Source organism: Cricetulus griseus, chromosome 2 (assembly GCF_003668045.3).
Source record: "Cricetulus griseus strain 17A/GY chromosome 2, alternate assembly CriGri-PICRH-1.0, whole genome shotgun sequence".
Taxonomy (NCBI): domain Eukaryota; kingdom Metazoa; phylum Chordata; class Mammalia; order Rodentia; family Cricetidae; genus Cricetulus; species Cricetulus griseus.
Genome location: NC_048595.1, coordinates 315,032,317 through 315,054,706, shown reverse-complemented (window position 1 = coordinate 315,054,706; position 22,390 = coordinate 315,032,317). Strand labels below are relative to the sequence as shown.

Genomic DNA, 22,390 nt, shown 5'->3' with positions numbered 1-22,390 from the left:
TATGTATGTACATCATATGTGTGTGGTATGAGATTGAATGAATTAGACTTTGAATGAAAATGGCCCCCATAGGCTCATAGAGTGTGCATTATTTGAAAGGATTAGGACATGTGGTTTTCTTGAGTAGGTGTGACCTTGTTGGAGAAAGTGTGTCACTCGAGGTGGGCTGTGAGGTTTCAGAAGCTCAACTCAGGCTCAGTGACTCATCCTCTCTTCCTGCTTCCTGCCAATCCAATTGTAGATTCTTAGAAACCTCTCTAGCACCATGCATACCCGTGTGTCACTATGCTTCCTGCCATGACAATAATGGACCAAACCTCTGAAACATAAACTGGCCCCAATTAAATGTTTTCCTTTAAAGGAGTTGCTGTGGTCATGGTGTCTCTTCATATCAATAGAATTTTAACAAGACTGCTACCTCTGGATCCACACTCTCTAGCACACCATAACTCCAGGACTCACTCTCAATAGTGGTTGAGCAGCACATCTCTGTTCTGCACATACATGCTCCAAGACTACTTGGTCCTTGTCTGAGTGCAGAGAATTTGGAGAAAAAGCTATATTCCTCTAATAGGACATTGCAGTTTGGAGTTCTTAGTGGCTCTGGTGAGTTGTAGCCATGAATCCAGAGGAAGGTATGGGAGGGAATTGACTGAGAACATGTGGAGAGGTTTTCTTTGCTTCCATGGAGAGGAGGGTTGCTTTGCTCTTTGTGCAGTTGGTTTTTGAGACAGGGTCTAAACTGTCTAAACTCTAAAGTGAGAAACATCCTGAAGTCCTCCCACAGACTCACTTTTTTCCCTATTGTTCCCAGCTGAAGAAAAAAAAGAAGAAATCCAGGGTACAAGAGTCTCAGTCAAAGGCCTTGATGTTATTTGTGTCTTAGTTGTGTGGTCTAAACCACACAACTCTAAACTCTAAACTCAAAGGTGAGAAACATGAAAAACAAAACAAAACAAAACAAACAACAGAAAAAACAAGGAGTCAAGGAAATGGCATATCCCTGTAGAGGCATGGTGTGTTCCTTTCTGTTAGAATCCTGACATTGCTGGGTGGCAAGTTAGAATTACATAGAATTTCCCAGTTTCCATAAAGGTAGGAGTGACCTTTACAGTACTGCATAAGATGCAGCCATTGGGACAGTCCTTGGAAGAGGATTGTGAGGACTAATACCTTTCCCTTCAATTTTCCTCTATGCTCCGTCTGTTCCTTTTCTTTGTCATCTTCTGCTAATTAGATGTCTGGAAGCTATTAGGGAAAGGCCAAGGGAGTTGGAGTCACTGCTGCTAATGTTCTTGAGCTACCAACAAAGACCGGAGAACTGTTCAGTTCTGGACCACTTGTTTCTGAAGACAAAAAATTGTAATTGTCTAAGCAATTCAGGTTTCCTGACTTCAACTGAACTCACTTCACAACTAAGACACAAATAACATCAAGGCCTTTGACTGAGACTCTTGTACCCTGGATTTCTTTTTTCACTTCAGCTGGGAACAATAGGGAAAGAAGTGAGAGGATTTCAGGATATTCTTTTAGATATGTTAGTGTGTCTAAGAGGTGGTCAAGAGGCAGTGGTGTTCATTATGCAGTCGTCTACGGAATATGGTATTTATGGTCTAGAGTGGAATATTATGGCCACAGAGACACAGACAGACTATTAGGTTACAGGGCTGGAGATCCCCAGTGAATTATTAAAGAAAGGGAAGATGAGAGCTGCCAAGTTGAATAGGTAATCACTCTTAAACTTGGAGACTGAGAAGTGAGGGGAAAGGAGCAAAAGAAACTGGGAAACGCTGGCTCTGTAAGGAGAAAAACCAGGAGAAAAAAAAATCTTGAAGCTAAGAGAGGAAGCAATGGGTTTGGTGTATGAAGGATTCTGTGACCAGGACAAGAAAAATTTTAGTACAATGATAGGAAAAAAATACTGATTGGAGTGTGGTGGGAGAAAGGAAATAGAGGAGCAATTACAGAAAATTATTTTGGAGGAATGTCTTTGTGAAGGGAAGTCAGGAAGTGGAGTTGGATTCCATGTCAGGGGAAGCTTTTGAAAACAATGTAAGATATGAGAGTGTATTTCTATAGTGTTGGAAATGTCCACAGGAAGCAGAGAGGCTGATATGAAGCATAGGGATGGTCCTTAATAGCTGGTGCATACTTTAGTGAGTACATGAAGGTTTGTGACTCTCTAGAAATGTAGGTGGCTTGTTGGTTGTAACAAGAGTGTGAATGTAGAAATGCAGGTTGATTTTTACACTAATAACATTCTTCAAACTTCTTTATTTTCTTCTCATTTTGAATGTAACAGGCAGCAAAATCATCAGGTGAGAATGAAGAAGCAGATATTTGAATGGAAGATTTGGAATAATTGGACAGAGGCTAACAGGACAATGTTGGTATCCTTAGGATCCACCAAAAGCTAGATAGAGGTCATGAACATGAAATCAGCCTAGTTATCCTGGTTCAATGTTTTTTTTTGCAATACATTCAGAAGATCAGGGAATGGTAGCTGGGGCAATTTAACCTGAGCTATTGTTTGTTCAGCTATAGTATGGGGAGTCTGGGCATGCCTGTAATCCTAGCACTTGAAAGGCAGAGGCAGGGGAATCAGGAGCTAGTGACTGTATAGGCTAGACCATATTGTGCGACTGTCTTAAAAACCAACCAGCCAAATAACCAAACAACAAACAACAACAACACAAAACTTCAAGATTATTAACTGAAGTATTTATCTAATGATTCTTTATTGGCTAGGTGGTGGTGGTGCATGCCTTTTATCCCAGCATTTGGAAGGCAGAGGCAGATGGATCTCTGTGAGTTCAAGGCCAGCCTTGTCTACAGAGTGAGTTCCAGGACAAAGCTACATAGAGAAACCATGTCTCAAAAAACCAAAAAAGTTATTCTTTATCAATAAAAATTGTGGTGATATATTGTTTAGATCTAATAAAGCCACTGAATATCGGAATGCAAAGCCATCTACACTGTTAGCTATAGAAGCTGGCCTTATGTTATTAAAACATTTTAAATGCTATACTCTGTAGGTCTTTGAAGTGTTTGAAGATCACCTATCTATCTAAAATATGTCTCTGTGTGACCTTGAACATATACCTAGCCTGACTATAAGTTTGATAGTTATAGATGACTATTAACCTGTATTTCTTTATTATTTTAAATAGCTTTCAAGGATTAAAACTTAACATTTTTAAATGAGTTACTTAGTATAATACTTTAAACAAGAATAGAAACATATAAAGTGTAACAAAAGTAATCCTAAACTTGCACCAATATACAAAAATACATTAAACAAGAGTACAAACATCTATGCAGTATAACAAAACTAACCTTAAATTTGTATCAATATACAGAAATTCATACCATTGTAAAATATTTGAGACTAGTGGTTGTTTAAAAGTAGACTCAACAATCCACCCTTTTATTCCATCATTTCTTTTTTCTTTCTTTCTTCTTTTTTTTTTTTTGGTTTGGCTTTGCAAGACAGGGTTTCTCTGTGTAGCTTTGGAGCCTATCCTGGAACTCCCTTTGTAGACCAAGTTGGCCTTGAACTCAGAGATCCACCTGCCTCTGCCTCCCGAGTGCTGGGATTAAAGGCATGTGCCACCACCACCTTGCTTATCACATCATTTCTATACTATATCCCAATTTTTCCTTCAGAAAGAAATCCATGAATTTAATCTCCTTTGTTTAGTTCTTTCCATGACATGACCAGTAACAATTTGTAACCAGCCCCCAAATGATGACAAACATCCATAACCCACCAAATGACCAAAGACCAGTCACCCCACCTCTTGGGAATGTAGTGTTGTGTTCTCTAGACTGTTTCCTCTTGTCTGGGGGCAGTGGAATCTTTAGGGGATCCTGAGAAAGTTGGGATAATGGTCGAGTTCTGGGAGAGCTAGCCCATTTGTTGTTCAGTCTCTGTGCAATGGGAAAGCACAAAGCTTATCTGCAGTCCTGACTAGAATAGTCTGTGGGGCTGGACCATCTCAGCCAGTAGCTTTGAAGCTGTTTGGAATGCAGAACTTTGAGGAAATTGCAATAGAGGCACTCTGAGAGGCTGGATTACCTGGGCCACCCATTTTCATTGGTGTTTGGTCCCCTTGCTCTGAAAACACACAAACTTTTAAAGGTAACATACATATTAACACAAGTATGGTGTTGCACAAGTCAGTTAAAGATGCTTTTTTTTGTTCTGAGTAGGAAAAAGGCATGTGTCAACTTTATAAGTCTGTTTGGACTGTATAACCAAACTGTAATATAAATCTCTATCCATGCTGTATGAAAGGATGGCATATAATAGTAAGTCATGAGGACTCTGTAGTCAACAATACTTAGCATGTTTCATCTTGTCTCCAAGTTGTTCCCATGCAAAGGTGATGGGGAATGTACTGTGTATGTTTATCTTATTGATTGTTAAATAAAGTTCTATTTGGCCAGTGAAACAGCAAGTTAGACAGGACTAGGAGTCAAAGAGGATTCTGGGAAATGTAGTAGAAAAGTGGTGATCCAGGCCAGAAGTGACATAGTAAGGAGACTCATATTTGAGCGAGGAGAAACAGGAAGTGCCCCCTTTATCCCTTTCATTTCCACCAGTGGCGGGATGTGATCCACCGGCAAGGAGGGACGCCAATCAGGCATCTGATAAGATAAGTCTTATAAAATACATAGATTTATGATAATTAAGACTGAGCTCACAGATGAGAAATCCTAGTCATTGTCCAAGTAGCATTGTACCTAATACAAGTTTCTGTGTATTAATTTGGGCTCTAATTCGGGCGGGCAGCTGGCGTAAAGCACACACCTGGCAGTGGGGCTCGGGTGGCTTTTGGCAGAAAGATTTATCGTAACACAAAGGGATCAGCTTACACTTCACCTGTCCTGTGGTCTTTCTTGACTTCCTCTTTCACATCTGTAGCCAAGATACTCAGGAGGTTTTCCCCTTAAAATCTGATCTCTCTCACCTGGAAGGGATCCACAGCCTTTCTTTTTCTATGGAAACACAAGCATAATCTATTCCTCAATGTAATACAATTTTTGACTTCCATTTTAAAGTTAAGACATTTTAAAAATATATAGGTTGGTTTAATTTAGCAGTTTCCATAATCCAATGTTTCTAAGCAGCTATCATTTGCTCATTAGCAATCAAAAATTTTAAAGTCAATAAGACACCATGTAGGATCCAGACTCTTGTATACTTCCCACTTTATGTGGCTTATTCTTTTTATATTATTTTATTCTTTTTAAAAAAATACTTTATCTTGTTATTTATAAATTATTTTTTTCTATGACTGTCTATATCCATTTTCTTTTTAAAGTCTATGCACATTTTTAAAACTGGTTAGAGGTTTTTTTTTTTCTGTCTGAACCTGCTTTTACTGTGTATCTGTAGCCTTTTCTGTCTGTATGAGCAAAACCTTAAACCACCGTATAGCTTAACTGATGGTGTACTGGTGGCTCAAACCTACAGGCAGTGGCCAGGAGATGCATCTCTGTACCATGACCCTCATGAGATTCTGCAGGATTAGGAAGCTGTGTTTGGCTTCATTTTTTGTGTTTGGAACCTTTTTAAAAAAGCTTTCTCAGGTCTTATGTGGAAATATGTGTCCCCACATTGGATGCCATTTGTAGTCAGACTTTTTCGTTGGGACCAACGGCTCCCCAACTGTGGAATAAGCCTTTTCTACAATGTGAATATGTGCCACTCTGATTGGTTTAATAAAAAACTGAATGCCCAATAGCTAGGCAGGAGATATAGCAGGGACTTCTGGACAGAGAGCTCTGAGAAGAAGAAAGACAAAGTTGCCAGCCAGACAAAGGATATCCAGAATGGGCCTAATGGAGATGAGGTAATGAGCGTGTGGAAGGACATAGATTAAAAAATATGGGTTAAGTTATAAGAGCTAGTTAGAAACAAGCCTAAGCTAAGGCTGATCTTTCATAATTAATAAGTCTCCATGTCATTTTTTGTAAGTTGGTGGCCCCAAAAGAAATATATGCCTACAATTATTTAAGTTCCTTGAATTGCTTTGCAGTCAGTATTCATGCCCCCATCCCAACAAAACATTGGTCTGTTCTTTTAAAGTCACTATCTATCTATCTATCTATCTATCTATCTATCTATCTATCTATCTATCTGAGTTTAAATTATTTCAGCGTTTTATTTCATAGAAATGGAATTATATAGTGTGTACTATTTCTATGCCCAGCTACTTTTGCTCAGCACACTGTCTGTTATTATGTATATTCCAAATTTGTTCCCTTTTTATTCTGAGTGGTATTCCATTTATAGAAATTTAGAAATGTATCTGTTCACCTGTGGATAGGCAGAGGCTTCCAGTTTCTGTTGTTATTAACATTTATATGGAATTCTTTTTCTTTGTTTTGAGTCTTTGAGAAAAAGTCTCATTGTGAATCCAGGCTTACCTCTAACTTTCAATGCTTCTGTCTCAGCCTTCTGAGTCCTGGGATTGAAGCTGTACACTAATATATCCTGCTTAATGTACAAATCCTTTAATGTGCATGTGTTTTAGTTTTCTTCAGTAAATTCCTATGATGATAGTCATTGTTATTACTTTTTTTGGTCTTTGCATAATATTATATTTGATTCTAAGACATCTTAAAAGTTATCCAGGGCAATCACTGTAACCACCATTCAAAGAAGGAGGTGTAGGAGGTGTTAAACCCTTTGCTGAGAGGCTAAGGGGACACTAACCCTGAGACTCTTCTTCATTTCTGTTGGAGCCATCAGAGCAACAGTTTCTCAGTCCAATAAACAATGGTAAAGTGAACAATAATGGGTACTCAGATGGAAGCATCCATTGCAGGAAGAAAGGCATAAGAGTGGATAACGGTCCTCAATACTCTACTCCCTGGAGCAACACCAGGAGTAGAGTTGCCCTGAACCCTCTGCTTTTGGGCTACCAATTCTTGGTATATTTTGGAAGATAACTGTGGTGGTTTGAAGAAAATGGCCTCCAAGGGGGAGGGGCACTATTAAGAGATGTGGCTTTGTTGGAGGAATTGTGTCACTGTGGGGACGGGCTTTGAGGTTCTTTTACTCAAGCTTCCTTCAGTGTGACTTTCGGTTGACTTCTTGTTGCCTGAAAGATTCAGGACTCTGAGCTACTACTTCTCCAGCACCATGTCTGCCTGCATGCTACCATGCTCCATGCCATCATGATAATGGACTGAACCTCTGAAAGTGTAAGCTAGCCACCCCAAGTTAATGTTTTCTTTGTAAAAGTTGCTCTGGCCATGGTGTCTCTTCACAGCAATAGAACCTTACCCAAGACAATAACAGTAGAAATTTAAGTGTTACTATAGGGAAGATGGTTTTCTTGTTGTGATGTATAACTTCTAAGACACTACCCATAAAAGTGGTACAGAGAGAAGCACAGTCTCTCTTTCCTGGATCCTTCGAGTTCTAGCTCTAGACACCTTGATGAAATGTCCTCTTTTGTAAGTGTGAAGAAGTGAGCAAATGTTTATTTACCTTAGATGGGACATCAATGACAAGACAAATGAAACAACTCCCCTAAGTCTAGCTTAGTGAACCAGAGAGTTCCTCGGGGTCACTTGCAGGGGCATGGGTAACACACAGGCTGCTACATCACAGTAGGGCCCACCCCAGTACACTTTGGAGCCCCTAACCTGTCGACTCCACAGGAATTTCCTCTTCCCTACAACTGTTTTCTGATTTTGTAACTTTGGGAGGGGCCTGGAAAATCTGTTAACTTTAGCTTCCTCGGCTTCCTGGTCACTTGAGCTTCCTGGGTCTTGTTAGCCCCTTGAATCCTAGGAGCTTCTTTCTTTCCTCCAGGAGGGAATGTTTCAATTTGGAGGAAACAGTAGCACAATAAGTACCATTGCTTTAAAGACTGTCAAATTCCCCCAAAGGGAACAATTACACACTCCTTAGTAAACAGTTCAATTTGCAAATTAAGATTTGTAACCAATTTATTGGAACTTTCTTTCCACATAATTCTTAAGAACCTGACACAGCCTCTGGCATTCACTGAGGCGACTGTTGATTTTAAAAAAGCAATCAATATTCCAAAATGTCTCATCACAAAATTAGGAATTATGTAAAGATAATTAAAGTAGAAGAGAAAGTACACATTGTTCCCCTGGCTGTCAGTTCTTCCCTGGCAATGAATTTTCATGAACTATTTGGGCTCTTAAGGTAAAATGATATTTTTTTTAAGTTTGTGATTGTGGCAGGAGTACAATATTTGTAGGCATTTGCTTGTATATTTATTTCTATGTTAAGTATCTATGGACAATTGTAAGTCAAATACCTTCAGTCTGTAAATTGTTCATTTAACATAGCACTGATCAAATATCACTTAAATAAATACTAATTGTAGGCAAAACACAAGTGCTTTATCACATGTTTTAAAATATTTAATTAGGAAACCAGGGGCTGGGGAAATGGCTCAGCTGGTAAAGCACTGCAAGTGTGAGGACCCCAAGACTTTGGATCCCCTGAATCTCATGTAAAAGCTTGGTGGGCAGGGAGGATGCTTGTACACTCAGCACTAAGGAGGCAGAGGTGGGGTCCCAGGGACAAGCTGGCTATCTGAACTTACTGTAATTGGTGAGCTCCAAGTTCAGGGACAGCCCATGCCACAATAACTAAAGTGGAAAGAGATGGGGGAAGACACCAGTTTCAGCTTTGGCCCTCCTCTTGCAGTGCATACATGCGTATGTACACCCAAACTCAAGTTCACCCATGGTGCTGTCTAGCTTTAAGACAACTTGGTGCAAGCTAGAGTCATCTGACAGGAAGGAAACTCAATTGAGAAAATGTCTATATAACATCAGGCAAGCCTGTAGGGCATTTTCTTGATTAGTGATTGATAGTGGAGTAATGTGGGATGTCCTTCTGAATGCTGCAAATATGTATTGCTTTTATTGGTTGATAAATAAAGCTGATTTGGCCAATCGCCATACAGAATAGAGCCAGGCAGGATTTCCAAACAAAAATAAAGAGAGAAAGAAACTGGAGATGCCATGTAGATTCTAGAGAAGCAAGGTGTGAGGTAACATTAACAAGCCTCATGGTAAAATATAAATCAAATGGGTTAATTTAATTGTGAGAGCTAGTAAGTAATTTGCCTGAGCCACTGGCCAAACAATTATAGTTAATATTAAGCCTCTGAGTGTTTATTTGGGAAGTTGCAGGCAGGAGAAAGGTTTTTCTGGGCCATTTGCAGGGGAGGGCCCAGCCCATTGTGGGTGGGAACACCCCTGAACTGGTCGTGAGGAAAGCAGGCTGAGTAAGCCATGAGGAGCAAGTCACTAAGAACCAATCTTTCATGGTCTCTGCATCAGCTCCTGCCTCCAGGTTCCTGCCCAATTTGAGTTCCTGCCTTAGCTTCCCTCAATGGACTTAGTGATACAGGATATATAAGCCAGATAAATCCTATTCCACCCAATTTGGTCATGTTGTTTGTTTCACAACAGCAATAGTAACCCTAGTTATAAGACACACACTTGCAAACACACACCTATACACACACAGAGAGAAGAAATTGAAGCAAAGATATCCTAGAGCACAAGGTGACTCACAATATGAGTAGTGTTTATGACTCTTGGCTGGGAAAGAGCTGTTAGAACAAGCTTTCTGAAGAGTTGTCCTTGTTTCTTTTAATCAATGGAATAGTGTTTTCCAAGTGGTATTGTTCAATTGTATGCTAACTTAAGCAGGCCATATAGGACATGATCTATGTATTCTGCGGGTGACAACTCTGAGTGTCAGGTCACTGAGGGGTGCTGTCTTTGAGATGTTTAAATTGCCATGAACACAAAAGAGAAGGCATCAAAATGAAGCCATTAAGCAGTTTGAGACCACCTATTAACTGTCTGCCTCCTCTCCCTTCCTGGTCTCTTTTCTCCTTCTCACCCATTCACCCACATTTATGCCTAATCTATTCATTTAAACTCTGAGATTAAGTTTGACTAAAGGACATATATGGCTTTGGTCATTCTCTCATAACCTTCATTTTTCCATTGTTTTTGATTTTTCTTTTGGCTGAAGGAGGTGATGCTGATTCTAAATGCTCATGCAGGAGTGAGGTGTACATGTTTACTGGCCCTTTTTACATTTATTTTTAACTCCCCAGTCCTTGCAATTTATTAAAGTTAGCCGGATAGATTAGAGATGGCTCAATTGGTAAAGTACCTGCTGTGCAAGCATAAGAACCTGAGTTCAGATCCCCAGCACCCACATAAAAGCTAGGCACAGTGGCATTGAAAGACCCCTGTCCCTTAGCCCTTTCTTTCTCAAGTTTGTCTCCTCTTCCTCCTGTCGGCGGCTTCCCCGATCCCCACCCCCGGTGGCCTTTCCCCGCCCGGCCCGAGAACAAGCACCGGGTGGGGCCGGCCCGAGAACAAGCACCGGGTGGGGCCGGCCCGAGAATGAGCACCAGGTGGGCCAGCCCGAGAACGAGCACCGGGTGGGCTGGCACGAGGGCGAGCACCAGGTGGGTCAGCACGAGAACAAACACCGAGTGAGCCGGCCTGGAGCTCTGCCCCTGAGCCCCCGCCCCGCCCGAAGAGAAACACTCCGTCCCAAGGTCTCCGCCCCCAAGGTCAGCCATCAGGAAAAGGGGGGGAATTGAGTCTGCTGTACCAGACACCAGACCTTGAGAATATGCTGATCTGGAATGGCTCTGTGTCTCATTTGAACCATCCAATGGAAATGATTCTGTATTTCGCCTCATTTGAAAGACTCTGTGTTTCACCTCATTTGAATAACTCTGTACTTTGCCTCATTTGAATAACCCTGTATAGCGCCTCATATACATTGACCAATGGGAATAGCTCTGTATAATGCCTCATTAGAATTATCCAATAGAATCCTTGCTCCTAGCTTGCGCCTTTTTCCTATATAAGGACCCCTTTTCCCTTGGCTCGGGGCGCTTAGCCACACAGAAGCTAAGTCGCCCCAGGTACCTGCGTCTCCAATAAAGCCTCTTGTTTTTTACATCCAGTTCGTGGCCTCGCTGATTCCTGGGTGTGTGGGTCTCCCTCTACGAAAGTATCCCTTCGGGGTCTTTCATTTGGGGGCTCGTCCGGGATCGAGACCCGCCCAGGGACCACCGACCCACGTCTGGGAGGTAAGTGTTGTGCGGATCCGCTGTTTTGTCTTGTCTGGTCTGAGTCTGTCTTGTGAATTGCGCTTGCGTTTGTAGTATACAGCTGTGTACATTTGTAGGCGGATCCGAGGAGGGACTGACGGGTCCGAACTCCCGACCGCGGCTCCAGGAGACGTCCTGGTAGCGTTTGAAGCCCTCAGGAAGAGGGATTTGTATTTTGAACTTGGGAAGCCCTCAGGAAGAGGGATTTGTATTTTGAACTTGGGAAGCCCTCAGGGTGAGAGATTTGTACTTTGAACTTAGATCTATGACTGGACATTTTCCCAGTCTCTTTGGAGAAGGCCCTCGGCTTGAGGGATTTGCAATCTTTACTGGGGACGAGGAAGGAGGGCCCCCTTCCTCGACTCTCTCTCAATTCCTTCTGTCGACTCTCTGTCGAAACCGCGCTGCGAAAGTCTGTTCTGTGTTATTCGGTCTTTGTCTTGTAGCTGTCATTTGTGCCCTCCTAAGCCTAGAAACTATGGGGCAAACTGTCACCACTCCTTTGTCCCTAACACTCTCCCACTGGAAAGATGTACAGGAATATGCTCATAACCAATCTGTTAATGTGCGTAAACGCAAATGGATTACTCTTTGTTCTTCAGAATGGCCGACCTTTGACGTAGGCTGGCCGCGAGATGGTACCTTTAACCCCCAGACTATATTCCAGATAAAAGAGAAGATTATGGATCCTGGACCACACGGGCATCCCGATCAAGTGGCTTATATCGTCACTTGGGAGGCTTTGGTTCAGGACCCCCCTCCCTGGGTACGTCCTTTCTTACATCCCAAGGGCCCCTCTCTCCTTCCCCCCTCTAACCGCTCCAACCGACCCATTCCTTCGGCCCCTACACCTCCCACTCCTTTGATTCCTCCCAACCCCCCTTCCCATTCCAACCTTTACCCTACCGTGGTGAAAGACACTAAGGCTAAAGAAAAGAAGACACCTAAGGTACTCCCTCCGGGAGAAGACCAGTTGGTTGATCTATTAACGGAGGAGCCCCCGCCATATCCGCCACTGCCGCCCCCACCAGAGGCAGAAGCGGACTCCGCCGCTGCCTTGGCGGAAGCGGCCCCTGACCCTTCACCAATGGCTTATCGACTAAGAGGTCGTAGGGAGCAGCCCGTTCCAGATTCAACCACTCTGCCCCTCCGAACTGGGCTGAACGGCCAACCTCAGTATTGGCCATTCTCAGCATCGGACCTCTATAACTGGAAAAATAATAATCCTTCTTTTTCTGCAGACCCCGTGAGGCTGACATCTCTCATAGAGTCGGTACTCACGACTCACCAACCCACCTGGGATGATTGTCAGCAGCTTTTGCAGGTCCTTTTAACCTCGGAAGAGAAACAGCGCGTGCTACTAGAAGCACGAAAAAATGTCCCAGGAGTAAACGGGCAGCCCACCCAGCTACCCAATGAAATTGATGCGGCTTGCCCTCTTGAAAGACCTGAATGGGATTTTACCACCGAAGCAGGTAGGACCCACCTGCGTCTCTATCGCCAGTTGCTGGTAGCGGGACTCCGGGGGGCAGGACGCAGACCCACTAATTTGGCCCAGGTGAAGCAGATAATACAGGGTGCGGAGGAATCACCTGCCGCTTTTCTAGAGAGATTGAAAGAAGCGTACAGGATGTATACTCCCTATAATCCGGAAGATCCAGGTCAGGCCACCAACGTTTCTATGTCCTTTATTTGGCAATCAGCCCCGGACATAAGAAACAAGCTTCAAAGGCTAGAAAATCTACAGGGATATACACTCCAAGATTTGTTGAAGGAAGCAGAACGTATTTTTAATAAGAGGGAAACACAGACAGAAAGAGAAGAACGTTGGAGGAAGGAAACTCAGGAGAGAGAGGAAAGACTAAGACAGGAAGCTGAGGAAAAAGAGGTTGCGAGAGACCGTAAGCGGAATAAAGAAATGAGCAGGTTATTGGCCACAGTAGTGACAGGCCAGAGACAGAATAGACAGAGGGATGACAGAAGGGGGCCCCACCTGGACAGGGACCAATGTGCTTACTGTAAAGAAAAAGGACATTGGGCAAGAGAATGCCCTAAGAACCCCCGGGCCAAGCTTCCACCGCCAAGGGTTTCTGACCTCCTGAACCTAGAAGATTAGAGGAGTCGGGGCCAGGAGCCCCCCCCTGAGCCCAGGATAACACTGCAAGTCGGGGGGCATCCGGTCACCTTCCTAGTCGATACAGGGGCACAACATTCCGTTCTGAATCGGTCACCCGGACCCCTGAGTCACCGGACTGCATGGGTACAGGGAGCTACAGGCGGAAAGCAGTACCATTGGACTACAAATCGGCAGCTCCAGCTCGCGACCGGTAAGGTTATGCATTCTTTCCTCCATGTGCCAGATTGCCCCTACCCCTTACTAGGACGGGACCTATTGACCAAATTAAAAGCTCAAATACACTTTGAGAGGTCAGAAGTCAAAGTCACAGGGCCAGAGGGAATTCCCCTTACCATCTTGACAATGTCCATAGAAGATGAATATAGACTCCATGAAAAGAGGACTAATTCGAACAATCAGGAAACCCTTGATCACTGGCTTGCGGAATTTCCCCAAGCCTGGGCTGAAACAGGAGGAATGGGCCTTGCCATTAACCAGGCCCCAATTATAGTAACCTTAAAAGCTGCCATCCTTCCTGCATCCGTCAGACAGTATCCAATGCCTAAAGAAGCCCGCGAAGGAATTCGGCCACATATTAAAAGGTTACTTGAACAAGGGATTCTGGTGCCCTGTAAATCTCCTTGGAATACACCCTTGCTACCCGTTAGGAAGCCGGGAACTAATGACTACCGGCCAGTGCAGGACCTGAGAGAAGTCAATAAAAGGATAGAGGACATACACCCTACTGTCCCCAACCCTTACAATTTGCTGAGTGGATTGCCACCTAACTATACCTGGTACACAGTCTTAGATCTTAAAGACGCTTTCTTCTGCCTCCGCCTGCATCCCACCAGCCAGCCTATATTTGCCTTTGAATGGCAGGACGCGGCCCTTGGAATCTCTGGGCAGCTGACTTGGACTAGGCTACCTCAAGGGTTTAAGAACAGCCCTACCCTTTTTGATGAAGCTTTACATCAGGACCTGGCAGAATTCCGGGTTAGGTACCCCGCTCTAATCCTCTTACAATATGTAGATGACATTCTCCTGGCAGCCAAAACCAAAGGGGAATGCAAGGAAGGCACTCAAGCCCTCCTCCAGACTCTTGGGAGCCTAGGGTACCGGGCATCCGCCAAGAAGGCCCAGATATGTCAGAAACAGGTGACCTATTTAGGATACAAGATAAAGGATGGACGTCGATGGCTAACGGAAGCCCGTATGCGAGCCATCTTAGACATTCCCACCCCACAAAATCCCCGCCAACTGAGAGAATTCTTGGGAACGGCAGGCTTCTGCCGCCTATGGATCCCTGGGTTTGCCGAAATGGCGGCTCCCCTCTACCCCCTCACTCGGCCAGGGGTTGCTTTTAAATGGGAAGAGCCCCAAAAGAAAGCCTTCACCGACATCAAAAAGGCTCTCCTTGAATCACCAGCCCTGGGTCTACCGGACTTAGCTAAGCCATTTGAACTTTTTATAGATGAGAAGGAGGGCTATGCTAAGGGAGTCCTCACCCAAAAACTGGGGCCTTGGAGAAGGCCCACTGCATACCTCTCCAAGAAATTGGATCCTGTGGCATCGGGATGGCCACCCTGCCTTCGAATGATTGCTGCTATAGCCCTGCTGGTAAAAGATTCTCACAAGCTAACCTTGGGGCAGCCTTTGACCATACATGCCCCTCATGCAGTAGAGGCAGTCATCAGACAGCCTCCAGACAGATGGCTTACTAATGCCCGAATGACTCATTACCAGACTATGCTGTTAGACAAAGACCGGGTCCACTTCGGGCCTTTGGTGACTCTGAACCCAGCCACCCTGCTCCCCCTCCCTGGGGAGCCCGAGGCTCATGATTGCTTACAGGTATTGGCCGAGGCCCATGGAGCGAGATCCGACCTGACTGACCAGCCTCTACCTAGCCCGGACCACATCTGGTTCACGGATGGAAGCAGCTTTTTGCATCAAGGAGAACGAAAGGCGGGCGCGGCAGTCACCACAGAGAATCAGGTCGTCTGGGCCCAGGCACTCCCCCCTGGAACTTCCGCACAGAGGGCAGAACTCATAGCACTCACGCAGGCTCTAAAATTGGCAGAAGGTAAGAGGCTCACCGTGTATACAGACAGTCGTTATGCCTTCGCCACTGCCCATATACATGGAGAAATTTACAGACGGAGGGGGCTGCTTACCTCCGAAGGGAAAGACATTAAAAATAAGGAGGAAATCCTCGCTCTCTTAAGGGCTCTTCATCTGCCCGCTGCCTTAAGTATCATACATTGCCCTGGACACCAAAAAGGGGATTCTTTCGAAGCAAGGGGCAATCGAAGGGCAGACTTGGCTGCCCGAGAGGCGGCCCTGACCACAGACACCACTAACCTCCTGGCTCTAGAGCCCACCAACGACCATCCCTTCCCCTCATGGGACTATGAACAAAGAGACATCCAAACCCTAGAGAAATTGGGAGCCGCAAAGGAACCAAACGGGGATTGGACTTATGAAGGAAAGACTGTCATCCCCTACCGGGTAACCAAGTACCTAGTGACATTTTTACATAAGATGACACATCTGAGCTCCAAGAAGATGCGGGAGCTCCTCGAACGAGAAGAGGAATTCAATTTCCTTTTGGGGAAGAACGATATTCTAAAACAGGTAACTGAGCAATGTGATGCGTGCGCCCGAGTCAACGCATCCAGACTGAAGCTTCCTCCCGGGAACCGGGTCAGAGGCTACCGGCCCGGAACACATTGGGAGATAGATTTCACTGAGATTAAACCAGGAAAATATGGATACAAGTATCTATTAATTTTTGTAGACACCTTTTCAGGATGGGTTGAAGCCTTCCCTACTAAACATGAAACAGCCAAGATCGTTACTAAGAAATTGCTTGAAGAAATCTTTCCCCGTTATGGGATGCCTCAGGTATTGGGAACAGACAATGGGCCCGCCTTCGTCTCCCAGGTAAGTCAGTCAGTGGCCACCTTGTTGGGGATTGATTGGAAATTACATTGTGCTTATAGACCCCAAAGTTCAGGACAGGTAGAAAGGATGAATAGAACAATCAAGGAGACTTTAACAAAATTGTCGCTTGCAACTGGCACTAGAGACTGGGTCCTCCTACTCCCCCTAGCACTCTACCGCGCTCGTAATACCCCTGGACCACATGGGCTCACACCCTTTGAGATCCTGTATGGAGTACCTACTCCTATCATTAACTTTCTTGATCAAGATGTCTCAGATTTTGCTAACTCCCCTTCTCTCCAAGCTCATTTACAGGCCCTCCAACTAGTACAACGGGAGGTCTGGAAACCCCTTGCTCAAGCTTATAAAGACCAGAGGGACCATCCCACCATCCCCCATTCCTACCAGATCGGGGACACTGTTTGGGTCCGGCGTCACCAGGCCAAGAACCTTGAACCCCGCTGGAAGGGACCCTACATCGTTTTGCTTACCACTCCCACCGCACTCAAGGTAGACGGCATTGCAGCTTGGATACATGCTTCACATGTAAAGCCAGCCCGACCCACCGATTCAGCCACTGCATCAGAATGGACCGCACACCGCACTCAAAATCCTTTAAAGATAAGACTCTCTCGTACACCCTCCTGTTGATTGGTTGTCTGTTTACCCCCCATGTAGCAACTAACCCCCACAGGGTTTATAATATCACCTGGAAAATAGCCAATCTAGGGACCGGGGAAATAGCCAACCTCAGCACTTATATAGGGACTCTACATGATGGGTTCCCTCCTCTCTATGTCGACCTATGTGACTTAGTAGGGTCTGATTGGGATCCCTCTGACCAGGAACCATTCCCAGGGTACGGATGCCACCACCCTGGGGGAAGGATAGGAACAAGAAGCAAGGATTTTTATGTTTGCCCCGGCCATAAACCAACTCATGGCTGCGGGGGGCCGCAGGAAGGGTACTGTGCAAGATGGGGATGTGAAACCACAGGGGAGGCTTACTGGAAACCCTCTTCCTCTTGGGATTTCATCACTCTCAAACGGAGGGAGATCCCAGGGTACGCAGGGAAAGGACCATGGAGATGTGGGCAAAGAGCCTGCGGACCTTGTTATGATAGTGCCGGAGGGGGAGGTTTTCAAGGCGCCACCCCCGGAGGAAAATGCAACCCTCTCATCCTAAGGTTCACAGATGCTGGAAAAAGAACTACTTGGGATAGTCCTAAGGTCTGGGGACTCAGGCTGCACCGAGCAGGGAAAGATCCGGTGACTTTATTCTCCCTGTACAGACAAATTACTCCCCTAAGCCAACAATCAGTCGGGCCAAACATAGTAATAGCGGACCAGAGATCCCCAACCCATTTTCAAGTCCCTAAACCCCCTACCGTTCCTAAAGCTATCACTCCTACACCAGGTGCTGTCACCTTCTCCCCCACCCCAGATGCCCTAAACATCGAGATAACCAGAGACCCTCCAGGTACCAGAGATAGATTATTACAATTAATCCAAGGAGTTTACCAAGCCTTAAATTTTTCAGACCCCAACAAGACTCAGGAATGCTGGTTATGCCTAGTTTCCCGGCCCCCATATTATGAAGGCGTGGCAATACTGGGCAACTACTCCAACCAGACCTCAGCACCTACCAGTTGCGGAGCTGCTATGCAGCACAAGCTCACAATATCTGAGGTCTCAGGAAAGGGGCTATGCATAGGCAGGATTCCTTCCTCACATCAAGAATTATGTAACCAAGTAGAGCCATTATCTCAGGACAGCCGATACCTTGTTGCCCCTTATGGAACTTATTGGGCTTGCAGTACTGGGTTGACTCCCTGTGTCTCTACCACTGTTCTCAACACCACCATTGACTTTTGTATATTGATAGAACTTTGGCCCAAAGTCACATACCACCAACCTGAATATGTTTACAGCGTACTAGAGAAATCAACCCGATATAAGAGGGAGCCAATATCCTTTACCGTGGCCCTATTATTAGGAGGAATAACAGTGGGGGGCATAGCAGCCGGCATAGGGACCGGAACCGTTGCCCTACAGGGAATTAATCATTTTAAGCTTCTACAACAAGCCATGCACACGGATATCCAGGTCCTAGAAGAGTCAGTCAGTGCACTCGAGAAATCCTTAACATCACTCTCTGAGGTGGTCCTGCAGAACAGACGAGGATTAGATTTATTATTTTTACAGGAAGGGGGGCTATGTGCTGCCCTCAAGGAAGAATGCTGCTTTTATGCAGATCATACAGGAATAGTTAGGGATAGCATGGCCAAACTTAGGGAGAGGCTAAAACAGAGGCAACAGCTATTTGAGTCTCAACAAGGATGGTTCGAGGGATGGTTCGCTAAATCCCCCTGGTTGACTACCCTTATATCCACGCTCATGGGACCTCTGGTTATTCTATTTTTGATCCTCATATTTGGTCCCTGCATTCTGAACAAACTGACTCAATTCATCAGAGAACGACTATCTGTTGTACAGGCCTTAGTCTTAACTCAACAATATCATCAGCTAAAGCAAATAGATCCAGAGTATCTAGAGACCTCTGAATGAAAGATTCCATTCAGTTACAAGAGAAATGGGGGAATGAAAGACCCCTGTCCCTTAGCCCTTTCTTTCTCAAGTTTGTCTCCTCTTCCTCCTGTCGGCGGCTTCCCCGATCCCCACCCCCGGTGGCCTTTCCCCGCCCGGCCCGAGAACAAGCACCGGGTGGGGCCGGCCCGAGAACAAGCACCGGGTGGGGCCGGCCCGAGAATGAGCACCAGGTGGGCCAGCCCGAGAACGAGCACCGGGTGGGCTGGCACGAGGGCGAGCACCAGGTGGGTCAGCACGAGAACAAACACCGAGTGAGCCGGCCTGGAGCTCTGCCCCTGAGCCCCCGCCCCGCCCGAAGAGAAACACTCCGTCCCAAGGTCTCCGCCCCCAAGGTCAGCCATCAGGAAAAGGGGGGGAATTGAGTCTGCTGTACCAGACACCAGACCTTGAGAATATGCTGATCTGGAATGGCTCTGTGTCTCATTTGAACCATCCAATGGAAATGATTCTGTATTTCGCCTCATTTGAAAGACTCTGTGTTTCACCTCATTTGAATAACTCTGTACTTTGCCTCATTTGAATAACCCTGTATAGCGCCTCATATACATTGACCAATGGGAATAGCTCTGTATAATGCCTCATTAGAATTATCCAATAGAATCCTTGCTCCTAGCTTGCGCCTTTTTTCCTATATAAGGACCCCTTTTCCCTTGGCTCGGGGCGCTTAGCCACACAGAAGCTAAGTCGCCCCAGGTACCTGCGTCTCCAATAAAGCCTCTTGTTTTTTACATCCAGTTCGTGGCCTCGCTGATTCCTGGGTGTGTGGGTCTCCCTCTACGAAAGTATCCCTTCGGGGTCTTTCAGCATGTGTCTATCATTCTCCAGTTGGTGATGTAAAGGCAGGAAATCTCTGGCACATGTAAGTCAACTAGCCTAACAGAATCAGTGAGCTTCAGTGAGAGACCAAGTCTCAAAATATAAGGTGGTTAGAAATTGAGGAAGATGCCCCGTGTTGACTTTTGGCTTCCATGGGCATGAAGACACATGTCCATGTACACTGGTACACACATGCACCCACCTACACAATGTGTTCATACCTCACACACATGCAAGTCAATCAGAAAATGACTCCTGGGCATATAGGGTACATTGCCTGGGTTATTCAGAGTACAGAAGAAGCATGAATAGTCCCTCCAGAATCTCACTTCAACGTTTTCTTACAAACAGCCCCAAAGACTATTGAAAGTTCCCTTTTGGCAGATGAAGGAAACACCCAAAAAAGTCGTAGGGTAAATCAGCACAGGCACTGCTAAGACAGAAGCTGAGCAACATGAACAGAAGCAGATGATGGTGAGGGGCTGTGGGCGGGCCAGGCTGTGTTTGCTGTGGCCGGAAATGGTGATGCAGAAATGCTGACCAGGGATGTGAAGAGTAAGAAGTGCCAAACAATGGTTAGACATTTTTTTTTTTTTACCATTGCTGCTTATAGATTTTGTTTTCAAGGATCCCTTGCATATTTTTAGATGTGTGTGTGTGGGGGGGGCGGTTATGCACATAAGAGTTTAGGTGCCTGTGGAGGCCAGAGGCATCAGATCCCCTGGAGCTGGAGTTACAAGCAGTTGTTAACTGTCTGACATGGGCACCAGGAATAGAACCCAGGTCCTCTGCAAGAGCAGTATGCACTCTTAACCACTGAGCCATCTCTTCAGCCTCCAACATTTTGTTGCATAGTAGAAACACACTTACATATAACTCAGCAGTCATACTCCAGGATATTTAACTTACAGAAATGAAAAGTTGTGTTCAACAAAACAGGCATACGCATATTCATAGCAGCTTTGTTTATAATAATAAAAAACTGGAAACCCCCCACATGTTCTTCAACAAGTAAATGGATAAGCAAATTTGTGTGTTTCTATGTAAGTGAGTATTGTCTAGATGAAAAGAATAAGGAATGCATGCAGCTGAGATGCATGTCACCCTGAAACAAAGCCTTTGGAATGATTCTATTCACATCATGTTTTTGATGTGACATAATTATAGAGATGGGGAACAGACAATGATCTCCAGGAGCAAGGCAGAGGGCATGAGGGTCTTTCTTTGGAGCAATGGAACAGTTTAATACACTGTGGCTACCGGCACAGAAATTTAAGCATTCAATTCACATTCATAGAACTGAGTACCAGAACAGGGAGAGTGTATGGAAAAACTAGTCATGTTTAGTTAATGCTATCCTATCAGTTTTGGTGTATTCATCTATTGTACTCATAGCATGACAGTGTAAGATATGATTTTTGAATATATATATATATATATATATATATATATATATATGTGTGTGTGTGTGTGTGTGTGTGTGTGTGTGTGTGTGTGTGTGTTAAAATGTCATGAAGAGTTCACAGAAACTCCACACCATTTTTGCAAACTTTCAGTGATCCTGAAATTAATTCAAAATAAAAAGGTAGTTGTTTTCATCAACCAGGACCAAAGGGGCTGCAAATGGGAATTTTTAGAGGAGAAGGTGAGGTTGGTTTGGGGCATTCTATATTTGAGATGTCTATTACACATGTGAGTTTGGAGTTTGGGAGAAGAATCTAGACATGACATGTGGGAGACAAAATTGCAAGTCATAAAACTGGATACAGTCATCAAAGCCAGGAATGTTGACCATGGGGAAAAGACCTAGAGCTGAGCCCCAGGACACTCCACCAGGAGATAGCATGGGAGAACAGAATGAAAAATGGGAAGATGCTGCCTCTGTTTCTGTTTACTGTTGCTTCTCTTGGGGGGGTGCGTGCATGTGTGCTTGTGTGTGTGTGTGTGTGTGTGTGTGTGTGTGTGTGTGTGTAGAGATCTATTCCAAAAAAGTAGACAGACTTACCAGTAGATGTGAACTTTCTTGTTTGCTGTGGATTTATTTATCTTTTCATCTGTTCTTTATTATTTCAGCAAAATTTTATGGCATATCAGTAGGAGCACCCCCATTAAACTGTTCAGTTATTCCTCAAAGTGTTTTCTATCAATCCTCATTGCTACTTGGGATCATAAGTAGGGCTCTCAATGCTTTGGGAGAATCAGCATTGGTTCCATAAAAAGAGGATGGGACAGCCATTGTGGGACCACTTTCCCTAAAGAGAAAATAAGGCAAAAGTTAGATTTGCTTTCAGGAAAATACATTTATCTTCTTTTGGTTTCTAAATTTATTGTTCATTTTAAATCAATTACCTTTTAAAAATATTTTTCTCAATTATTAGAGACTTTAACAAATGTATCTGGATCATACTCACCCCCAAGCCTCCTTGAACCTCCTCCAGATGCCCCCTTAATGTCCCTTTTTATTTTTACTGAAGAGACTTTTTTTTCCTTGGCAATAGCTGTCTTGGTCCTCTGGCTTTTTCAATCTTTCTGTCCCCTCTTACACAATGTCCCCTGAACCCTAAGTGTAGGGGTTGTATTGTTGATATATTAATTGGAGACAGGCACCCCACAATCGGTTGATCTCCACATTTTGACCAGTTGTAGGTATCTGTGTGAAATTGAAAAACTAAGTAGCCCAGTCAGAAAACCCAGAGGAAAGCCTTGCAGTTAGGATGAATCAAGCAGAAGGCAGAATATCAGGATTCAAA

General features: G+C 44.7%; 2 protein-coding genes across 2 annotated transcripts; both read left to right on the top strand.

Moving 5' to 3' along the window:
* Positions 1–11,138: 11,138 nt before the first annotated feature.
* Positions 11,139–13,560, top strand: LOC113834164 (bromodomain-containing protein 4-like). The gene is made up of 2 exons (XM_035440505.1): positions 11,139–11,311; positions 11,350–13,560. Exon 2 carries the CDS (start codon positions 11,419–11,421, stop codon positions 13,267–13,269), a length of 1,851 nt encoding a protein of 616 aa, XP_035296396.1. The 5' UTR covers positions 11,139–11,311; positions 11,350–11,418; the 3' UTR covers positions 13,270–13,560.
* Positions 13,561–16,216: 2,656 nt separating this feature from the next.
* Positions 16,217–18,815, top strand: LOC113834163 (MLV-related proviral Env polyprotein-like). Its single transcript, XM_027401694.2, has one exon. The coding sequence runs from the start codon at positions 16,803–16,805 to the stop codon at positions 18,780–18,782; it is 1,980 nt and encodes a 659-aa protein (XP_027257495.1). The 5' UTR covers positions 16,217–16,802; the 3' UTR covers positions 18,783–18,815.
* The last annotated feature ends 3,575 nt before the right edge of the window (positions 18,816–22,390 follow it).